Genomic DNA, 18847 nt, shown 5'->3' on the forward strand with positions numbered 1-18847 from the left:
TCTCCAGAACTATGCCTGGGAACAGTTTGTTGATGTACACCATAATATCCTCTTTCATTTCAGATTTGCTTCTGGTGCAGATTGAGCTGGTGTTTTTTGTGAATGTGTGGGAACAAATAAATCTCCATTGTGTATTCCCTCATTATTTCCCAGGACAGCTGAGTTCTTTGGTGCTGTGCCTGCTGCATCTGAAGTACCTCCAGAAAGCACAGGTGTGCCAAGTTCTGCTCCAGGCAGAGCCACATGATCATGGCAGGGATCTCTGTGGCACAGAAGCACTTTGCTAGTCAGTGAACAGTGAAAAAGTTGATTTGTACTGCCCTAGACCTGCCAAGGGCTGATTCTGTTGCACTGAGTTGAGGTGGGACTGTGTTGTAGCAGAGCTATTGGTTTATGGCCCCCTTTGTTCTCCCTCTCGCCTTCATTAAATCCATGCCGTGGATTTAATGAGGAGTAACCAAAGCACAGCAGGCTCAGCACCCAGCCTGAGCCCACAGCTCCTGCCATGGGAGAGCATCCTCCAGGGAGAAACTAACTACTGCCCTGAGCTACTCTCTTACCTCATGTATGATTCAAACATTGAGAAAGTTAAAGTTTTAAAAAAGTATTCTGCAGCAAGATGAAAGGACTTAACAGTTCCTGTGCAAGAAAATAAGCCTACTGGCCTAAAGCCTGCTCTTTCATTTCAAGGAATCACCAACAGGCAGATTGCAAAAATAATTTTCCAAATTATAGTAACCAACCACATTTTCTGTGGAAATAATTTTGGATTCCAGTAAGTTAAAAATTACTGTTGTTTTTTCCCCTCCTTTTTTCCTTCCTCTTCCCATTTTTCCAAGAACTCAGTATTGTCCTGTATGCCTTCTTTGAAGCAGTGATGATGTGTGTGCACCAGTCATCCAAAGGAATCCTTGTGGTAGCCCCTGCATGTGCCTGCTGTCCAAGAGGCTTTGGCTCTTTGTGCACTCAGAAAAGACTCTGCTCTTTTTTCCTCTTCTGAGATCTAGACCTCCACAGATCATTCTCTCCCTTGCCAATAGTTTTTGCATCAGACACTTGGGCTCTTACTCAGCTGCAGCTCTCCCTTGAGAAGAGCATGGTTTGTGTAAAGTTAACATCTGGTGACCCTACCCATGAAATCACAGATTAAATCCAATATTTACCCAAATAAAACTGGCTGCTTTTCCTCCAGCCCCTCAATTACTTTTTGCACAAAAGAAATTTCTTATGTTTTAGGAAGAACTCTTTTTTTTTTTTTTTTTTTTTGAGATTTCTTTAAGGATCAGTTTTATGGTCACTATCAACTTTCTGCAGCAAATTCAATGAGAATTTTGCCTAATTTGAAATATTCTTTGATTAGTCAGTGACATGTTTTTTTCTCTTGGGCAGTCTTTCATTTTACTCCATAAGTATTCAGCCCTAATTACAGCTATTTTGTTTTAGTTTGGGATTGTTGGTTGGGGTTTGGGGTGTTTGTTTTTTTTGCTATGAAATCTAAATTTTGTAGTTAAAGTTTTAACTTATCCCTCCTAGAGAATTAAGAAATAGTACATTTGTACTCAACTTTTTCTTAGGATTTTCATATCAGAAAGGCACTTTCTGTGACAGAATTAGCAAAGTCAATCACTTTACATGGTTTTTGGGTCCTACATGTCACGTTATTAATAGACTCTGAATTATTTCTCTCAGCTATGGGGTATGTGCTTTCAGTTCAGCATTTTATTTCCAGTCTGATTCTGCCTAACTCAACAGCAGGCTCCTGCAATAGCTGTCCAGTGACTCTGGTCTGGAATGAGAAGTTTGTCTTTTATTGATATTCTGCTGCCGATGGGTTTGCAAATTTTGTAAACAAGCAGGACCTGGCACATTCCAGCCACGTGCTCCTGCTCTGCTTTGCACCAGTTCCCACATTTCTTGGCCTTTTTTTAGCCATTTTTTGTCCTTACTGTGATATGACTGATAAAATAACGAGTTGTCTTGCCACAAGAGCCACCATAAAGGATCCCCATAGGATTCCATGGCCCTGGAGGGGGATGGAGATTCCAGGTTGAGGGGGAAGCTGCTGGATTGTCACAGCTGTCTGTGACACCACGCTCTTGAGCTATTTAAAAATGCTCTGCTTGCATTGTTTCTATCATGCAAAATACATAGCTAGCAGCCTTCTAGTTTCTGGCTCTCAAAAAAATAGATAAAATTATGGAAAAAAAATTAACTTTCAGAAATGTGAAATAGGGATTGCGACTGGTTTTAGTGACCAGACTTGAGCAGTTTTCATTTAGAGCAACTGAAAAAAGGTTTTACTGGCTGTTGAGGGTCCCAGCTGCTTGGTCTAAGTCCTTCAGGTTACCTTTAACACTTTTAAACATAAAAGCAAGGTAAAGGGTGGGGACAACATGAACAGTATGGATGAGTCTGGTTTTTCAGAGCTTTTTTCATCTTGGAGGATCAACCACTCAGTTACAGGAACAGACTGAGGGCACTGCAATGTTTATGTGGGAAGTGGAAAGAATTATCTGCTACAGCTAGAAAGAGGAGTAGGATCTGCCATGTGTGAATGGTTAAAGGAATTACCATACAGCTCCTTGGATGAAATGAGATCTTTTTTCACTTTCCGTGAGTAAATGCATTTGCCCTACCAAGTAAGGACTTCAAAGTGTAACAAATCACCATTTTAAGGAAAATCATGGAAATTTCACATAGCAACATCATAACGAGTGAACAGGCACCACTTTCCCAATGGTAACTATTTCCATCATTACTTTCAAACAGTCCAGCAGTCTCTGCTTTGGTTCTCACTTACCTGAGTACATTCATTGGCCCAACATGTGCCTTTGTGTGCTCACACCACACCCACCTGCTCTGTTTGGCTTTCCCCCAGCCACTGGCAGTATCTTTCAGCTGACACGGGTGCCTGGCACTCCTTCTATCAGCGTGCGCATGGCAGAGATTCAAGCTTGCCAAGCAGTCACTGGGTGGCTGCATTTAGACCATTATCAAAGTGACTAATGCCTGCTGGGAGCCTGAGTAGGTTGGCTCAGAACCAGCTCCTCCTGTACTACAGAACTCCTTACTCGTGCCAGTAACAACGCAGGGTGATAAAGTCTGCCTGCCTCTGTCCTTTGCTGTCATCCAGCTGCAGCAAGTCTGTGCTTGCTCCTTCCCACTGGAGGGGACAGGGCAGATGCCACAGCTTGTGTAACAGCAATGTGGGGAAATGCCACAATAGTTTCCTTATAGATTTTACCCTGGCAAAAGGAGGGAAATCCTCCATTTTTTCTTACGGGCAAGGGCGTGATCGTCTTGCCCTCCTGCTGTATTTTCCAGCTCTTTGAGGGGGAAGGAGTCAGGACAGCCACACTTGTCACTTTTTCCTATCACTTCCTTGCCTACTTGCAGCCTGGTTGCCATGTTGGAGTTTTACAAGGCTTCTGAAGCCAGCAGAGGTTTTTTAAGAGGGCTCTCATCCCCCAGATTGTCTGTGAGTGCAAATACTCCTTAAGTGCCATGGTTTTGAAGAGAAGGCACATGGTGGAGAAGAGAGAATGAGGTTGTGACATTATTTACCTGTGTTGCCTCTACAGAAAGTTCTCTGCAAAGCCCTGTTTGTTCATGTAGAGCAGCTGAGCCCCTTTCCACAAGAATTGTAGCTAGGTATTGATCAAAAATCCAGATATTATACTATATTAATGGAAATTAATGCATTAATTTCTCTCCAATTCCAGACAAATAGTTTTCCCAAGAGATTCAATAATCAGATGTGAAAATCCTGACCCAGATATGACTATGGCTTCTAGCTATGTCCTTTGGGATTGTCAAAATAAAACAAAGGAAACAGCAAAATCCTGAAAAGAAATCTCAGTGTTACTCATATCAAGTGCTAAAAATCAGAACTGAGCCTCTAAGCATTTGAGCAATAGCAAGTTCCTGAAATGTAAGAGCCACCACATCCAAGTTTATCATTGGTGAATGATAAATGGAAAATGGAAGACTAATGCTCTGATCTGCAAACTGATTCTCCTGAATTAGGTCATGTACTTTCTGTCTGTGCAAGAATTGGCAAAGAAGCACTTCTGACTTTCTTGTACTCCTGAATTTTCTGTCAGTACTAGCACCCTGTTTCTGTTACTGTCAGAGCTACAGAGGCATTTCACAGGTAGAACTGACTGGTGCAGGCCAGGAGATGTTATGTGATGGGCCACACAGTGAGTAAATCATCGTACTGAAATCAAGACTCTTGCCCAGTCGTAGGAGGGAGAGCACCTGTTGTGTATGTGTGTGACCCAGTTCTGCTTTTGCTGCCTCTGCAATCCATAGCAAAACATCCCCTACTTAAGCAGAGATTTATGGAAGTAGCTAGTTCTTGAGAAGTTCTCCTTTTCATCCTTTTGGTCTTGGGAAATGGTTGTCTTAGGTGTATGGATGAGCTTGGCCTTTCACAGCATTTCACAATCCAGCATGACAGTCCTGATGTAGTAGTTGTATTTGCCAAGATTTTCCCTCAGCAGCCAAATGGATCCAGTGCCAGGAGTGGATTTGGTTTCAGTCCTTGTTGCCTCTCTCAGAGGTGAAGGTCCTGCACTCCACAGGTTTCTGTGGCAGAGGGGAGCACTGTGGCCTCTGAAGGCTGTGCAACAGGGGGGAATCCCTAGGGCATCTCTGGCTGAGCAGAAGAGAGCAGGGGAGGTCTGCAGGCTGGTGCTTCAGTTGTTCTGTGTGCCTGAGAAATCTTGTGATTTAGTCATTGCTCCAGGAATATTTCTGGATTTTATTTTTTTACTGTTAAATTCTTATTCCATCTCCTAAACACACTCCTAAACAGTTTCCAGATGCTTAATTTATTTTCCTGGACTTACTCCTGGGTTATCAGCTCTGTTTCCTAAAGTGTCTGAGCCAAAGGTCGCAAACTGGAGTATTTCCAAAGCAGGACTAGTGCTTGCTAGTCTGAGCTCCAAGTTGATCATATGAGTATATTAATTTCAGTAAAATTAATAAAACTGAACCAGATTTTGAACATTGACTAGTTCATCCTTCTCAGACCTCTTTGTATTGAACTATATAGAGTAGAAAACGTGAATTGATTCATAAAGCAGAAACTGAGTTCAGTGGAAAGATGGTTGTTCCCCTCCCCCCCAGTCCAATAACATTAGAAAGAATTGTTTGATTATGCTCTTTTCCTCCTCAGCCCTTAATTTCCCAGAGAATCATATCTGACCAGCCATTTAGATGGCTGTGACTGTGAGATATGTTCTTTAACTGTGGTGGTGCTGATATAGTTGTTTTACAGTAAATGTGTCATTTATTGTACATCCTGCATGGAATAGGGCATGCTACTGTTTGTTCTGTTTAGATTTTTAAACATTATATCTGTTTAAAATGACATTAATAGCAAAAAGGATTACCACATGCAATTTAGCTGTTAGTAGTTACCAGGAGGAGATAATATTTATGCCAGTTTTTTCATGGCAGGTCAATTATTTTGTTAGCACAGGCAACAGTATATTTGTATTGTGCAAGTCTTCCTAGGAACTGAACTGTGCTGGAGAACAGGAAATCATGGGAAGCCGGATGGACTTGAATTAAAAGGAAAGGATTTGTTTTCCTTGTGTTTGAATGCCAGTGCCTGTTGCACTAGTAATTTACTGTACAATCTTTACTTCTCATTATGCAACTTAACTAAAAGAAAAACCTGCAGAAAATTAAAGTGAGTGACCTGTGCCTACTCTTACATTGAATTTAGTTTCTTTTCTCTTAATTAGTGATGTGGCACCACATGGTCTCCACAGGTCAAGGCTCTAGATTCTCAACAAATTTTCAAGGTGCTAATTTGAAGAACTTTCTAAGCTACTTTTGGCCAGAGCCATCCTAGTACAAATGTACAAATGATCACATAACCCAACAGAACTTGGGTTATGTTTTAGAACTACTGAGACCAAGCTATTTTCATAATCTGCCTGCTACTTAAACACTTTATGACTCAGACTGGAGGAGTTTCATAAATACTTTGCTAATGGTTATTTAAAAAGAAGCTTCCTTATGAAGGTGCTTAAAAGGTGTCTCTTCCTTTTCCTTTTTCCCTCTTCAATCAGCACATTATCTTAATTGTACCCTTAATGTGGATTAAGCTTCAATAAAAGGAACTGCATTCATTTCACCTCTAGCACTAGAGGCTGTTAAAACTGACTTGCAGTCAGTTCAAGTTTTAAAAATTTGGACTAACGGTAGCATAAATTGCATGGAAAATAATTGTCTACTGAATAATAAAAGTCATCAATAAAGGCTCAGGCTTTCCCTATTGTCAGTGGAAGCTGAGCAGTTTTGGACTATGCTGGATTACCTAACATGCCTGAATCTTAGAGTTAGAAGCTCTAAATTAGGTGTAGAACTGTTCTGCACCTAGGACTCCATTTTTGTAATGGAGATTAGAGCTGGTGAGAGAACTTGTGAGGACCACCTGGATCCCCTTGCAGCTGTTAGTCCCTGTGCAATTCCTTCAAAACCCAGCTCATAGTTTATCTGGCTCTCTGAAACAGCCTTCCAGAATACTTTTCTCTGGCATGCTACAGTCTTCCCATATTTCACACAGACTTTTTCTTTAGAAAGAAAAGATTTTCTTCCAAAGTTACTTTTCAGCTCAGTTCTGTTCATTTCACTAGAGATTGAGTTAAGCCCCTTTAATTAGATCCTGAAGTCCACTGGCCCTCAGTTAAACCTGGCACTTACTTCAAGCTGGCCCTGCAGTTTGTTTTTTTTTTTTTTTTGTTCCACCAATGACCAACACTCAAGCTACAACATTCATGGAATTACACATGCACTCATAAATTCACTCAAAGCCTGTTTATACCAGCGTGGAAGGTGTATGTGGGTTGTGTTTAGCCTTTATATACAATTGCCCTTGGGCTTCAGCTGGGCTTATATTCAACATTAACAGATAATAATTGGTGTGCAGCAGTCAGCTCTTCCTCACCATGAATCAGAAGTTCATGTCTGGCAGATAAACTGTAATATTTTAAACTCCAAGGGGTCAGAAGAGATTGTTCTTCCCTGCTAGAAATGTCACTGGCACAACCTATCTATCTGAGCTTCCAGGCCCAATGTATATTTTGGAATGATGTGAAATGTGCTGCATTTTAAAATCACCCTCTTCTTAAACCTATATTGAAATTACAGAGGAAATGAAATATGTAGGAGAGCAAGGGGAAAATAAGATGGCTGAGAGAGGCAGCCCTGGACTGTGTAGTCCTCCCTTGATACTCAGTGTACAGAAATAGCTTTACCTGTACTCTTCACTTGTGTCTTTTAATGCAGATTTGGAAGGAAGCTAGTTCAGGATCAGTGATTGAAATCATCACTGTGTTTACCTTGGCAGTAGGGTTGAGTATGGTCTTGCACACAGTGCATAAATTACACTTATTGGGAAGAAAGATTACCTAGGCTTAATTAGTTCCAAAGCATAATAAAAAGATACACAGTGCAGTTCACAAGGATAATGTCTTCCTTGTTAGACACATTTGCTTTAAAGGCAGGTATAAAATAATACTTGGATAGATGAGAGAATAATCAGCAAGTATTTCTTGATACCCAGCTTGGCCTTTGTACTTCTTTTTACTTCTAGTTCCTAGAGATAAAGGCTTTTCCTAAATTCATTTGTGTATTACAGTAAGACTTCCCGGACTAGAGCATGCACTGATAAGGAAGTGAATGCATGGGGAGGTTTGTATCAAGTGACTTTTATTCTACTATCAAAAAGATGTGAAGTTTGCTGTTGTTTCAGCAGGGCAGCTGTAAAAGGACCAGAAAGAGAATAGGCCTTACTGAACTGAAAAAAAAAGCCAAACCTCTCTTTACAGAGTACGCTATTACTGAGGCACTTGTAGTGCTGTCTAAGGGTCCAAAAAAAAGATTAAAAGGTAGTACACATTCTGTTATGTGCTGTGAAAATCAGACTAAATTATCCCTTTAAAAGCTGGTGCAAGTAAAGCGGTATCATGTATAGAATAATATGCTGACAGAGTTGAAAACGAAACTCAAACTATATAATGCAAGATTCCAAAATCACAGGGCAAGAGAAAATTTCCTTGTTTGGAGTTCAGAGTCCTAAGCCTCATTTCAGTATCACTTCAGCCAAGGACTGGATTTTTCCTATTTTCTTTTCCTGTCCCAAGTACTTGTGTGCCTAACTGGATCATCCTTTGTGCTTTACAGCTTCAGTAGGCCCTGCTGATTCACATTCTTTCTCACTGCTCCTAAAAGAAAAGCTGACCTTTATTTGCATTTAGACTCCACACATAATCCCTCTGACCAGTATGCACATGGCTTCCATTCCTAACATTCAAAGCCAGAGTGGGCTACTCTTTCAATTTTGCATTTTAGACCTTACCATGTGTTCTGTGTTAAGCTGGAGTACTCAGAACTGTGTTGTCCCTGGCACAAAGTTGAAGACATTTAGTCTCACCAGTGCTTGAGACCTTTACAACTGCAACACATAAATTAGGTGAGATGTTCTTATTTAACTCCCAAGGACAAATGACACTGCAGGCTATTGAGAAATCCCTTAACAACATCCCTAAATGGCAATGTGACCTGGACCATGATAGCCATGGCCCTAAAGACAAACAAGGTGGCTGAGGTCACCCACACCACCCTGTGAGGCGCTTACTGTGTCTGACTTCTCAGGCTTTAGAGGAAGATGGAGGAATCACTGTCCCTGTGTGCAAACCCTCACCTCTGAGCATCCTTCTGTACTCTTGTTGCCTCAGTTATCCACTCCAGAAAGGAGTGAAGTGTTCAGTGAGGTGAGGAGTTACAGCAGCACATGCACATCCCAGCTGTTGGGAGTGCACCAGAGCAGTGAGTGCTCCAACACTCTGCATGAGTTTTGGGGTGCTTTAGATAGCTCTGCCCCCTGGGCCAGCAGTGATTTCCCTGCCAGGTCAAACATTTCTCTCAGTGCAGCCTTTTCTCCTTTTCTTTACAGACCAGAAACTCAGAGGAATCACTGTCAGCACAGCTGACAAATAGAACAATATTGATTGTAAATGCCATTGTACACCTAAACCTTTGTAATCAGCTCTTTAGAGAGGAAAACTAGCAAACTCAGGTTGAGCAACAGGTTGATGGTGTGGTTATCACAGCTCAGCCTGACACAGCCTCAGCTTATTCTGTGCAGCAACAGTATTGAGAAAATTTACAGTAGCCAGAAACCTGTATGAAAATCAAAATTACATTGTCAAATGTACTAGCCTGAGAATACTGGAACTGAAATATTTTTTTAAGAAAGGCACCATCTACTTTGCATGTAATTACACAAATATGGTTCATGCTGAACACATACAAGAGGTAACAGGTACGTGATACATTGCAGAGCTTGGGCTACAGGAGTGTACTTGTACTCAGGACTACTATGCTGTTGTGATGTGAAAAAACTTCTGTTGACTGCCAGTTTTATAGACGTGGACAAGAATTTTCTCCTTTTCCTACAAAACCATAGTATTTTCTGCTTCTTCAAAACCAAAAGACCTGTATTTGCATAAGAGAGTGAATTATACATAACACATTTAGTCTTAGGCCAGGGTGGATTTACCGTTAATCACATCATTGTTGACTGACTGTGAGAGATGAGATAAAGAATATTCTGTGCTTGTAAGGGAAGATCCTATCTCAACCTGAAAAAGGCTCGAGGTTCTGAAAGGTAGTTTCAGTTTATTTTAAACAGAAAGCAGTTGTATATAACACTTGTAAAGCTTTCATGGCTCACTTCATTTTATTTTGTATAGCTGGCCTTGCTGGGAACTAGAGAGAAATGTGAGGAAGGGTTCACAGTGTCCTTTAGGCACCTAGTTGGCAGGTCCTGGCAGTTATGTAACTTTCTGAAAGCTTCTGATTTTAATCTAATTCAGCTGTTTAAATTAGCTGGTGTGAACATCTGAGCTGGTGAGAGCAAATGAGAATGTGTGACAGAAAACAAAATAACTTCTGAAACATTTGTCAAAGCTATTTCTGAGCAGATTGTGTATGTAGAATAGATGCTGGAAGTCTAGCAAAAAGGTTTGTTGTTTTTTATCTGGGCAGAGCTAAGAAAATAGCTACTAACCTTACTTGTTGGGTAGCAGATTTATCTCCCAAATTCATCCTAATGATAATGTTAGAAATAATACCTATCCTACTTCAGTTTCATGAGTCTAGGATATACCAGCTCCACTTCCAGATCTGTCTAGACAGTCTGAACAGTGATGGTACACAGGCAGGTCAAGAAATAGCCAAATGAGACTATTACATTGAGAATTACAAAATCTGTAAGCCTCAGTCAAGTCTATGTTGCAACATTTTGGGGACAATATTTTATCTTCTGTTTTCAGTGCTCAGACTGGGAACCAGAAGTTGTCCGAATCCCTGAGAGGAGACCTAAAATCTCAGCCTGAAAGTTCAATCTGACTCAAATTCCAGTAATAACTAGTTTCTGCTGTAGGGAAGTTGATTTGGGGAAAGTTTGATTTGAAAGGCAGTTTCAGTTTGAAGGGCACAGGGTTGCAAATACTCTGCAGAGCTGCAAGGAACAGAGGTAGGAAATTGCACATAACCTTATGTACACACAGCATCAAAACAGACCATTCTCAGCCTCTGAATTTGTTGAAGGTCTATCAAGTAAGAAATCTTTGTGATGCATCATAGCTCTTGCATTTAATTTTAAAAAGATACTTACTGTTATTTAATAAAACTATCTGCAGAGAAGTCGGTTATTCCCTGGTAATTGATTTTGGTGGACCTAAAATTTTGCTACAGATGTTTGGATGGTATCCTCTGTATCCCTTTAGGAGTGATGACCAGATTTACCATTCTTTTACTTGGCTGGGAGCTACAAAGAATAACTGAAATTAAGACTAACTGAGATTAAAATGACAACAGAAAGGTGATCCTACTTTGCCTTGCTAAAAAGAGAAGAATGAAAGAAACTGGGCAAATGGGGCTTATGGTGCAGCTAGTTATTTGTTTTATTCTGTTTGGCTGATATTCCATCTTCACAGTGTATCTGTACTCCTCTCATAGCTGAAGAATATAGAGAAATTGTTTTGCTATGTAGAATCATCTATCATTCTTGCCTTCAATAGCTAAATCCAAAGCATGTCACTGAGCTGCAGACAGAGGGGAAATACTTCTGGCATGTGGGTAACTCAGCTGTCAGTCAGAAGTTTATATTCTGACTCTGGCTTTTGCAGGTTTGCCCTACTTGAGCAGCGGTTTGTGTGGGAGAAGTTGGGCTTCTCTTTACACTTCCTGCTAGCCCATGTTTCTGTTATTCCATGGTGACACAAGGAGCAAATTAGACTAGGGTGTTGCAAATTTGGCTGCTGTACTGGGAAACAGCTGTGGATGAAAACTACAGAAACAGTGACAGGATCTGAGTTATGCAGAAGTACAACAAGTCAGAGGCAATGAAAATGGCACTTTGTGGCAATTGGGAGAAACTTCCTGGAAACTTAGGGCACAGGCAGTTGTTACACTTGGCACAGAAAGCCATGGAGAGTCCTAAATAACTCCCTGTTACAATGCCTTTGTCTCAAATGAGTGGAATCAATGAATGAATGCATTGCTCACAGCTGTTGGCACTGTGAATGGAGGGTGGCAGGAGAGGCAGGGCCTGAATGCCAGCCCAGCACAACCCCTGGATGTGAGGAGAAGGCTCAGGAGGGGGATGTGCTGTTCCACAGAGGATTCAGTACCAGCAGGGTGAAGAGTTGATGGTTAGATATGGGCAGAGTGTTGCCCTATGGGACACTTTTTTTCTTGTCTGTTGAAAATAGCATCAGTGCTGACTGCAGCTGAACCTCATTTCTTGTAAATGACTTCAATCATAACAGAATTAGTGTGACCACACGGGCCCTGCTTGGCGTTCAAGCTCCTCCTCCTGAGCACTCAGTAACTCTCCACGGCTTAAATAAAACAGCTTTGTGAGTTTCTACAAGTCTATTAATTTGCTCGTTAGTGTTTTACAGCTGTTGCATTGTATGTAATTGAACTACTCAGAAAGTAAAACGTGTTTCGGCCTAAAGGGTGAGGAGGCCTCAGTCCTGCAGCCTGTGCAGTCCCAGGAGCAGGGCCCTGCTCAGAGCCCACCCTGCTGCTCTGGGCACACAGCCACGCTGCAAATGGCATTATCTTAAAGCTGTCCTTCCCCACTAACTGTGAATATTGCAGCCTCTTCCAAAGCATGGCTTTGCTGGGCTCCTGAGCATGGCTCGAATTCTCCCATAGTCCTTTAACAGATTGACTGTTTACTTTTCGGCCACAGTCAGAAGGTCAGAGGAAAGAACCGGGTGAGGGGAAGGGGCTGAAATCACCACTCTTCATGTGCTATTTAGCAGGAGGGAGTAAAATCTGTTGCATGTTTCTATTACTTCAGGTGCAGAGTACTGCAAATTCCCTATTTGACCTTGCTACTACTTTATTAAAACTGAGGATGAGAGATTTGACAGCTGAAATTACTACAGAAATCTTCAGGAGATTCCTGCTGTCCTCCTTAGATGTGACACCACCCTTAAATCAGTGTACACAGGTAAGCAGACATTTTAGAGAGCCCTCCACCTGCTCTTATAGAAGGAAAGTCACAGTGATATTGTGAACACACATCCTGTGATTAGGATTTCCTTACTGCATTGGAGCAACCCATATATACCTATTAGAAGGAGGATCTGCCTGGCCACTGTATTGCACGCTGGGGAGAAAGAGAGAAGGAAAGGAAGGGAAAGAAAAATAAGGCAGGTAAAGATAATGTAATTTAAAAATACAAGTCAGCTTTGTTTCCTCTTAAGAAACATTTTATACAACTCTGACCTTCTTGTCCTTATTTAGTTTTGGTTATATATTTTTTTTATCCTGAGTTATCCTATATTTGCATTTCATACTAAAGACAAAATGAAGATATTTAGGCACCTCATGTGGGAAGATATGGCTTATTTCTGCTAAACTTACTCTAAAGCAATAGAAGAGAGAAAGAAAACAGTTTGTTTCTGCCAGGAAGAAAATGAAATTGACTCAATTCTTATGCTTTTCATTCCACACCTCTCAGGGGGAAGCCCCTTGTTCTATATCTAGGTCTAGTTTTGCTTGGTTTTCTCAGAGGTAGCAGAGAACCTTCTAAGTTACTTGGTGCTTGTTCTACCAGTAATGCTGTCATGTGGGCACTCTTCTGTAAAGCAGGGCAAGAGGCATTAGTTCAGAGCCTGAAGGGTTAAAAGATAGTAGTGTGGATCTGGGAAAGAGTATGGGGAAGGGCTAACAATCCCTGCTGACAGCAAACCAGTCTGGCAGCCTTCACCCTACAAAGACTTTTTTTCCAATTTAACAATGCTATTCACATGTAGGCAGAAACTTTGCTCCAGTCTCCTATCTGCTGCACAGCACAGCATTCACTACTTCCCAAATTTATATCCTTGCAGCTGCTGTAGGAAAATGCATCATTTGACAACTAATTCCAGCTTTAGAATTAAGCAGAAATGCTTTCTGTTTTAGGACTGATCCAAAGAACATTTTTAGGGAAGCAACACATCAGAAACTCACATGATACTGCCTGTGTGTTTTTTCCCTTTTTTCATGTCCAGTCCTGACTGAGTGATCCTTAGTCATGTTTGAGGAGGAAACCTATTTATTCCAAAGAAATGTCAATGAAGTAAGAGCTGATTTGGTAAATATTAAACAAATGATTCAGTAAGGATCACTATAGAACATACACTCAGTGTCTCCTAAAAGTGGCTTTATCTTTAAAAGGAATGTGAATTACAGTAGGGGGAGTGACCTTTTATCTCCCAAACTCCAAGAAGATTACTTCATTTACTGCTTGCAGTTCCTGTAAGCCCTGTAGATCTAGGCTGATAGAGGACATTTCTGTGAAAGACTCTGTGCCTTCTTTGAAGTGATTTGGTTCAGCTGACTTTTTCTAAGTCAGCTTTTCATGGATTTCAGGAAATGCTTGGGGGAGAGGAGAATCACTTTCTCATAATGCAGGTGACACTTTGCCAAATCAGGCATTTCAAGTCATTCACAGCTGCAGTTTCTGGGGGCACTGTTTTTGTGTTTCATAAGCAGATGGAAACAGAACAGTTAATGTAGTTTAACTTTCTCTGAATGCAGTTTAGCCACTAGAAATTACAGCTGCAAATGTAGAGGCTTATGTTCTCTGGATTCTGTCATGGAGCAAAGTCATAGATTCTTTTAACATGTCAAATCTCTGCTCTTAAATCAGGAGGAATTTAAGATGAGAAACGTCTTTTTTATGTGTAAGGATGCCTGCACCTTTGCCATTTGTGTATGCAAATTTGCAAAGGGAACTAAGCTATCCTTTCCCCAATGCACCACAATGATACAGCATTCACAGACTTTTAAAGTGTGTGAACAGCATTTCTGGACAGTTTTATTTTTCCCCACCGAGGTTCATGGGGTTTGGTTATGTCAGACAGCAACGTCTTCTAGCTCAGGGTTTTGCACCTTTCCATAGAAATAAGGCAAACCAGTGTTGGTGCAGCTTGGTCAGCCAAGGGTTTGATTTACTCTGTCAAAAACTATGCACCACTGCAGTCTTAAGACATTGTCTCTGCTCTCATGGATTTAGGAGAGAGGTGGATTCCTGGCCAGATTTACCCTGAGTATATTTTCTACTTGCTTGCCCTTTTTTGTTGTAGGCTTTTGCAGGCAGGAATCCTCTGCCTGCTGGACCAGCACTAAGACTAATTTGTTAGGGCAAAGAAGCAGCACCATGTGGAGACCTGTCTGCACTTACACACTCAGTTAAGCAGTTAATCCGCCAGCAGGATAGCTGTCAGAGCCTTTAAAACTAAAACCAGAGATGCTATTTTTTTAAAAACTGTGACAATAAAGTTTATTATGTTAATATCATTAAAAATATTATAAAATAGTAAAATATTCTGCTTGGCAGAAAAATTATGCCAGGGTTTTAAAACCCCAGGTTTGTGCAAACAGTTTTTGTAAACATAAGAAGTCAAGTGTTCAGGTTCCATCACAAAATACAGTAAACTGCTACAAAAATAAGTTTGCTCACTGTCAAACATAATTAAAAACCCAGGAGGATGGATTTTGTTACACATGTCTAATGTGTCTCTATACAGTTAATGCTGCACTTATATCTGAAATGGGAAGGATTTCAGGTAGTCTTTTAAAACAGGATTGAGTGGGATCTGATTTAAGTTCTCTCTTCCAAAAGTCTTCACGATGCTTTTCCGGCAGAGCTCCTGCAGCGGCTGCACCCGGACCTTGCGAAGGGGGGTAACCAGTACCTTCCTCGGGGAGCTTAGGTAATGTTCCAGCAGCTTAAAAAGACAGTCAAAAGTCTCTTTGCTGCCATCCAGGCTGAAACGCCCAGTCTGAAAATTAATCCGGATACTGGTGGGCCCAGTTGCAGTCTTAACACTGATGGCAAAGAAGCAATTCTTTTGTGTGCTGTCCCTGATGAGGAATGTGCCCTCGGGCTCAGACTTCAGCTTCTCGTGGGCAGCACTGACACTCAGAGGCCCCCAGTAGAAGCCACAGGCATCCAGCAGGCTGCTGGCTCGAGTGATGCTGCTGAAATCCGCCTGCGAGCGAAAGGTTCGGAAGTGCGTGTTGCCCTGTGCCTGCACAGCGCCGGGCCGGCCGGGGCCCGGGAAGCCTCGTGCCTGGGAGGGATCCCGTGCCGGAGGGTCAAGAAGCCGTCTTGGGTCTGCTCCAAGTGCATTATCTGCTGACACCTTGCTGTGCGCTACCATCCTACAGCCGAGAGCAGCGGATGCGGTCTTCCATAGCGTCACGGCTACGGCGGGGCGGCCTTCCAGCAGCTACTCTGCAATGCAAGGAGAGACACCATGTGAGATCCATCCCCAGGGACAGGCGGCCGCAATCGCTGAACGACCGCCTCTTCCACTGACACACCTCCCACCCATTATAAAATAATTAAATATACATTTTCCAGTCTACACCAGGCAAGCAACTGCTCTCTGTTGGACAAGATTAGCAGCCTATCACTACGGCAAACTCCAGAGCTCCAAAAATATTTAGCAAGGATCAGTAACAGCTACAGAAGATAGTAAGTTTCCCTGCTATGAGCCCTTTCAGGGCCTAGCAACTCAAAAGACTTCTCAATGAGAAGTCATCTCATGGACACCCTCTCCCATTCTCAAGTTTTTAAAGAAGAAATCAACAAGGTTTACAACTGAATTACCATTTTTTCTGCCTTCCCAACTACAATGTCAGAACTCAGCACACAGTGTTATTTGGCGCATGCACTGTGTGAAAAAGTGAAAGTGGATGAAGGCTGTGTTCCCAGATAACTGGGGAAGAGAGTGAGGTGAGGTTCCATAGTATGACTGAAGTGTAACTTGGAGGGGCAGCCTGTAACACGGTCAATTTACACAGTAATCCTAAAACTTCTTTCCTCTCTCCTGTTAACCTGAGGCTCAGCCATAAAAGGCCATTTCCATTCTCCCAAGTTTCCCTTGGGACAGCAGTGCTACAACCTACTAGCTTATACAAATCAACCTCTGTGAACCCTTAAAGCATTACTCCGCAGTCTCTCTCTCTTTTTTGTATCACATGCACTTTAAGTGGCCCAATCTAAATTGCTTCCTATTGATATATCTTTCAACATGAGGGACTAAATTCATCCCTCGTGTTACTTCAAAGGAATTAGCAGTGCTGCACCAGGAATGAGTTTGGACTGAAATGTCTGCCTCTGACAGTGTGGTTCAATACATCTCCGCTGGCTTCCTTGACCTTACTGGCAAGCATAGATTTCAGGATTTATCCCTATAGTCAGATATAGATCTGCAGCAGCAGCTTGTTGAGAAACATTCTCAGAAATGAATCCCTCAGCCGTCTCACAGTTCAGGGTAACATGCTAATGAGAATTTCTAAGAAAGTATGCCGCTGGATTCCTGTCTGCGCTAATTTAACAACTTAATGTTTATTTTCATTTAAGTCACATTACTTCCTCAAGCACCTACGAGGGTTATAAAATCCTTAAGCTGGTAAGTAACAGGCTGAAAGTATCATTCGGCTTGCTTTGCACAGCAGACGGAAACCGATGCCAGTTTTTTCCAATTACTGAGCCAGGATTATCGCTTAGTATTTTAAGTTAAAAATTCAGTTTTAGGACACCCTGGGGAGACATAAGCACTAAGCCCGCGATCTAAAAATCAAAGGGCTCCCTAGCAGAAGCCGTAGGGAGCCAAGCGAGAGTGCCTTTCCAAAGCGCACAGACAAACAGGGGACACGCCAGTCTTCGGAGCCCGAAAGCCAGGGCAGGGATCTGGGACAAGGGTGCCACGACTGCGGCGGAGCGGAGACTTCCGCGGGCTCCGATCCCGGCCCTGCCCGGCGAGTCCCGGCGGCGGCGCGGCCGAGCGGGCACCGCGGGCCCGGGGCTGCCCCGGCTCTCCCCGCCGGCGCGGGGCCCTGCAACCCCCTGCGTGCTCCCTTTAGTGCTTGTCCCGCTGTTTTACACTCGGCACAACAGGTCTGTGCGAGCACGAGCACTGAGCCAAAAAGGGAGGGGAAAAATGTATTAAAAAAAAAATAAATAAAGGGCCAAGACTCCCGGGGCCACCGCGCTCTTGGAACATCTGGCAGGACTCCTCCGATAATCTGAGCTGCGGCGCCCGAGCCCTCTCGGCGCACGTCGCGGTTGGCGCGGCCCCCCCGGGGCAGACACCCTCCCTTACCTCGGGGTGCCGCGGGTGGGGGCCGTCCCCGGAGCGCAGCACTCGCTGCCAGTCCCCGTCCCGCTGCTAGTCCTGGTCCTGGCCCCGGGGGCCGGCCGAGCATCCTCCGGCGGGGGCCCTGCCTGGCGCCGCGGCGAGCCGGGGCTGCCGCGGGGCGGGCGGGCGAGCGGCACCTCCAGCGCTCTGTGGCGGCGCATTGGGCCCGGCTTTTTATTTAACGCGGAGCTCCCCTCGGCTCCTCCCCTCCTTCTCGGAAAACACATTGGCCTTCACTTTCGCTTTGCCGGAGCGCCGCCGCCGAGGAACGCCCCGCGGGCTCCCTGCCCCGCCGCTGGGGATGCTCTTCAACCTGTCTTTTTCTATCCGACCACGTCTGAGTTTACTTTTTTTTGCTTTTTTTGCTTTTTTTTTTTTCGGACAGCCCCGTTGGAGCAGGCGGTGGCCGCGGGCAGGGTCGAGAGGTGCTGCGGGGGAAATCCGAGCACGGAAGCGCTCTGAGGGCCCAGGGAGGTCGGGGGACATTCGAGGTAGGTGATGGATGAGGCTCTGATGGCAGCTGCCTCAAAACGTGGGGGGAAACGGGAGCAAGCAACCACTGCGGGGAGGTGTGACGTGAAAATAGCTGCTCTCCTTTGAGCTAACAGGTCAGCATGGACAGAAGAGGTAAGAAGACCTAATGTATAACTTAAATGTTAAAGAGAGGACAAAATATTAGACCAATAATCTCAAAGTGCAAAAAGCATTAAGGAAAGCTTATGATCCTTACACTGAGGAGACTGTAAAGATGCTACACTGGGATTTTGACTTCTTAAAGCAGAATTTCCCTGGGGTTTTCTCCAGAGTAATCAGAATTAAAAGTAGCTTTTCAAATCCCAGCTGTATTTACAACCTTGCCAGCAGCCAGTGCAGGAGACTTGGAATGCTCTCCTGCTCACCCAGGAGATTTGAGACCTCAAATACCACACCAGTGTCTTATGTGCTCCCTTCAGCAGGCTCAGTAAAGTGTGCTTTCTTCTAAAGAGGATGTTTCTTAAATAACCAAGTCTGAAAGGCCAAGAAGTTTCCCTGTAGTTAGCATGATGTTTTGTGACAATGCAAAGGAATTGTCTTTGTCAAGTGATTAAGGGGAGAGGGCCTGGCAATGC

The 18847-nt window shown here is 43.2% G+C and overlaps 1 protein-coding gene across 1 annotated transcript; it reads right to left on the reverse strand.

The window, feature by feature from the left end:
* Window positions 1–14423: 14423 nt before the first annotated feature.
* Window positions 14424–17828, reverse strand: SOCS1 (suppressor of cytokine signaling 1). Its single transcript, XM_058815928.1, has 2 exons — window positions 17703–17828; window positions 14424–15826 (listed from the first exon to the last, which is right to left on the reverse strand). Exon 2 carries the CDS (start codon window positions 15750–15752, stop codon window positions 15129–15131), a length of 624 nt encoding a protein of 207 aa, XP_058671911.1. The 5' UTR covers window positions 15753–15826; window positions 17703–17828; the 3' UTR covers window positions 14424–15128.
* Window positions 17829–18847: the final 1019 nt, after the last annotated feature.

Source organism: Ammospiza caudacuta, chromosome 17, assembly GCF_027887145.1.
Source record: "Ammospiza caudacuta isolate bAmmCau1 chromosome 17, bAmmCau1.pri, whole genome shotgun sequence".
In the NCBI taxonomy this organism is placed as follows: domain Eukaryota; kingdom Metazoa; phylum Chordata; class Aves; order Passeriformes; family Passerellidae; genus Ammospiza; species Ammospiza caudacuta.

Excerpts from the sequence above, each read along its gene's own strand:
- SOCS1 (XM_058815928.1), bottom strand. The coding sequence starts at position 15,752 with ATGGTAGCGCACAGCAAGGTGTCAGCAGATAATGCACTTGGAGCAGAC.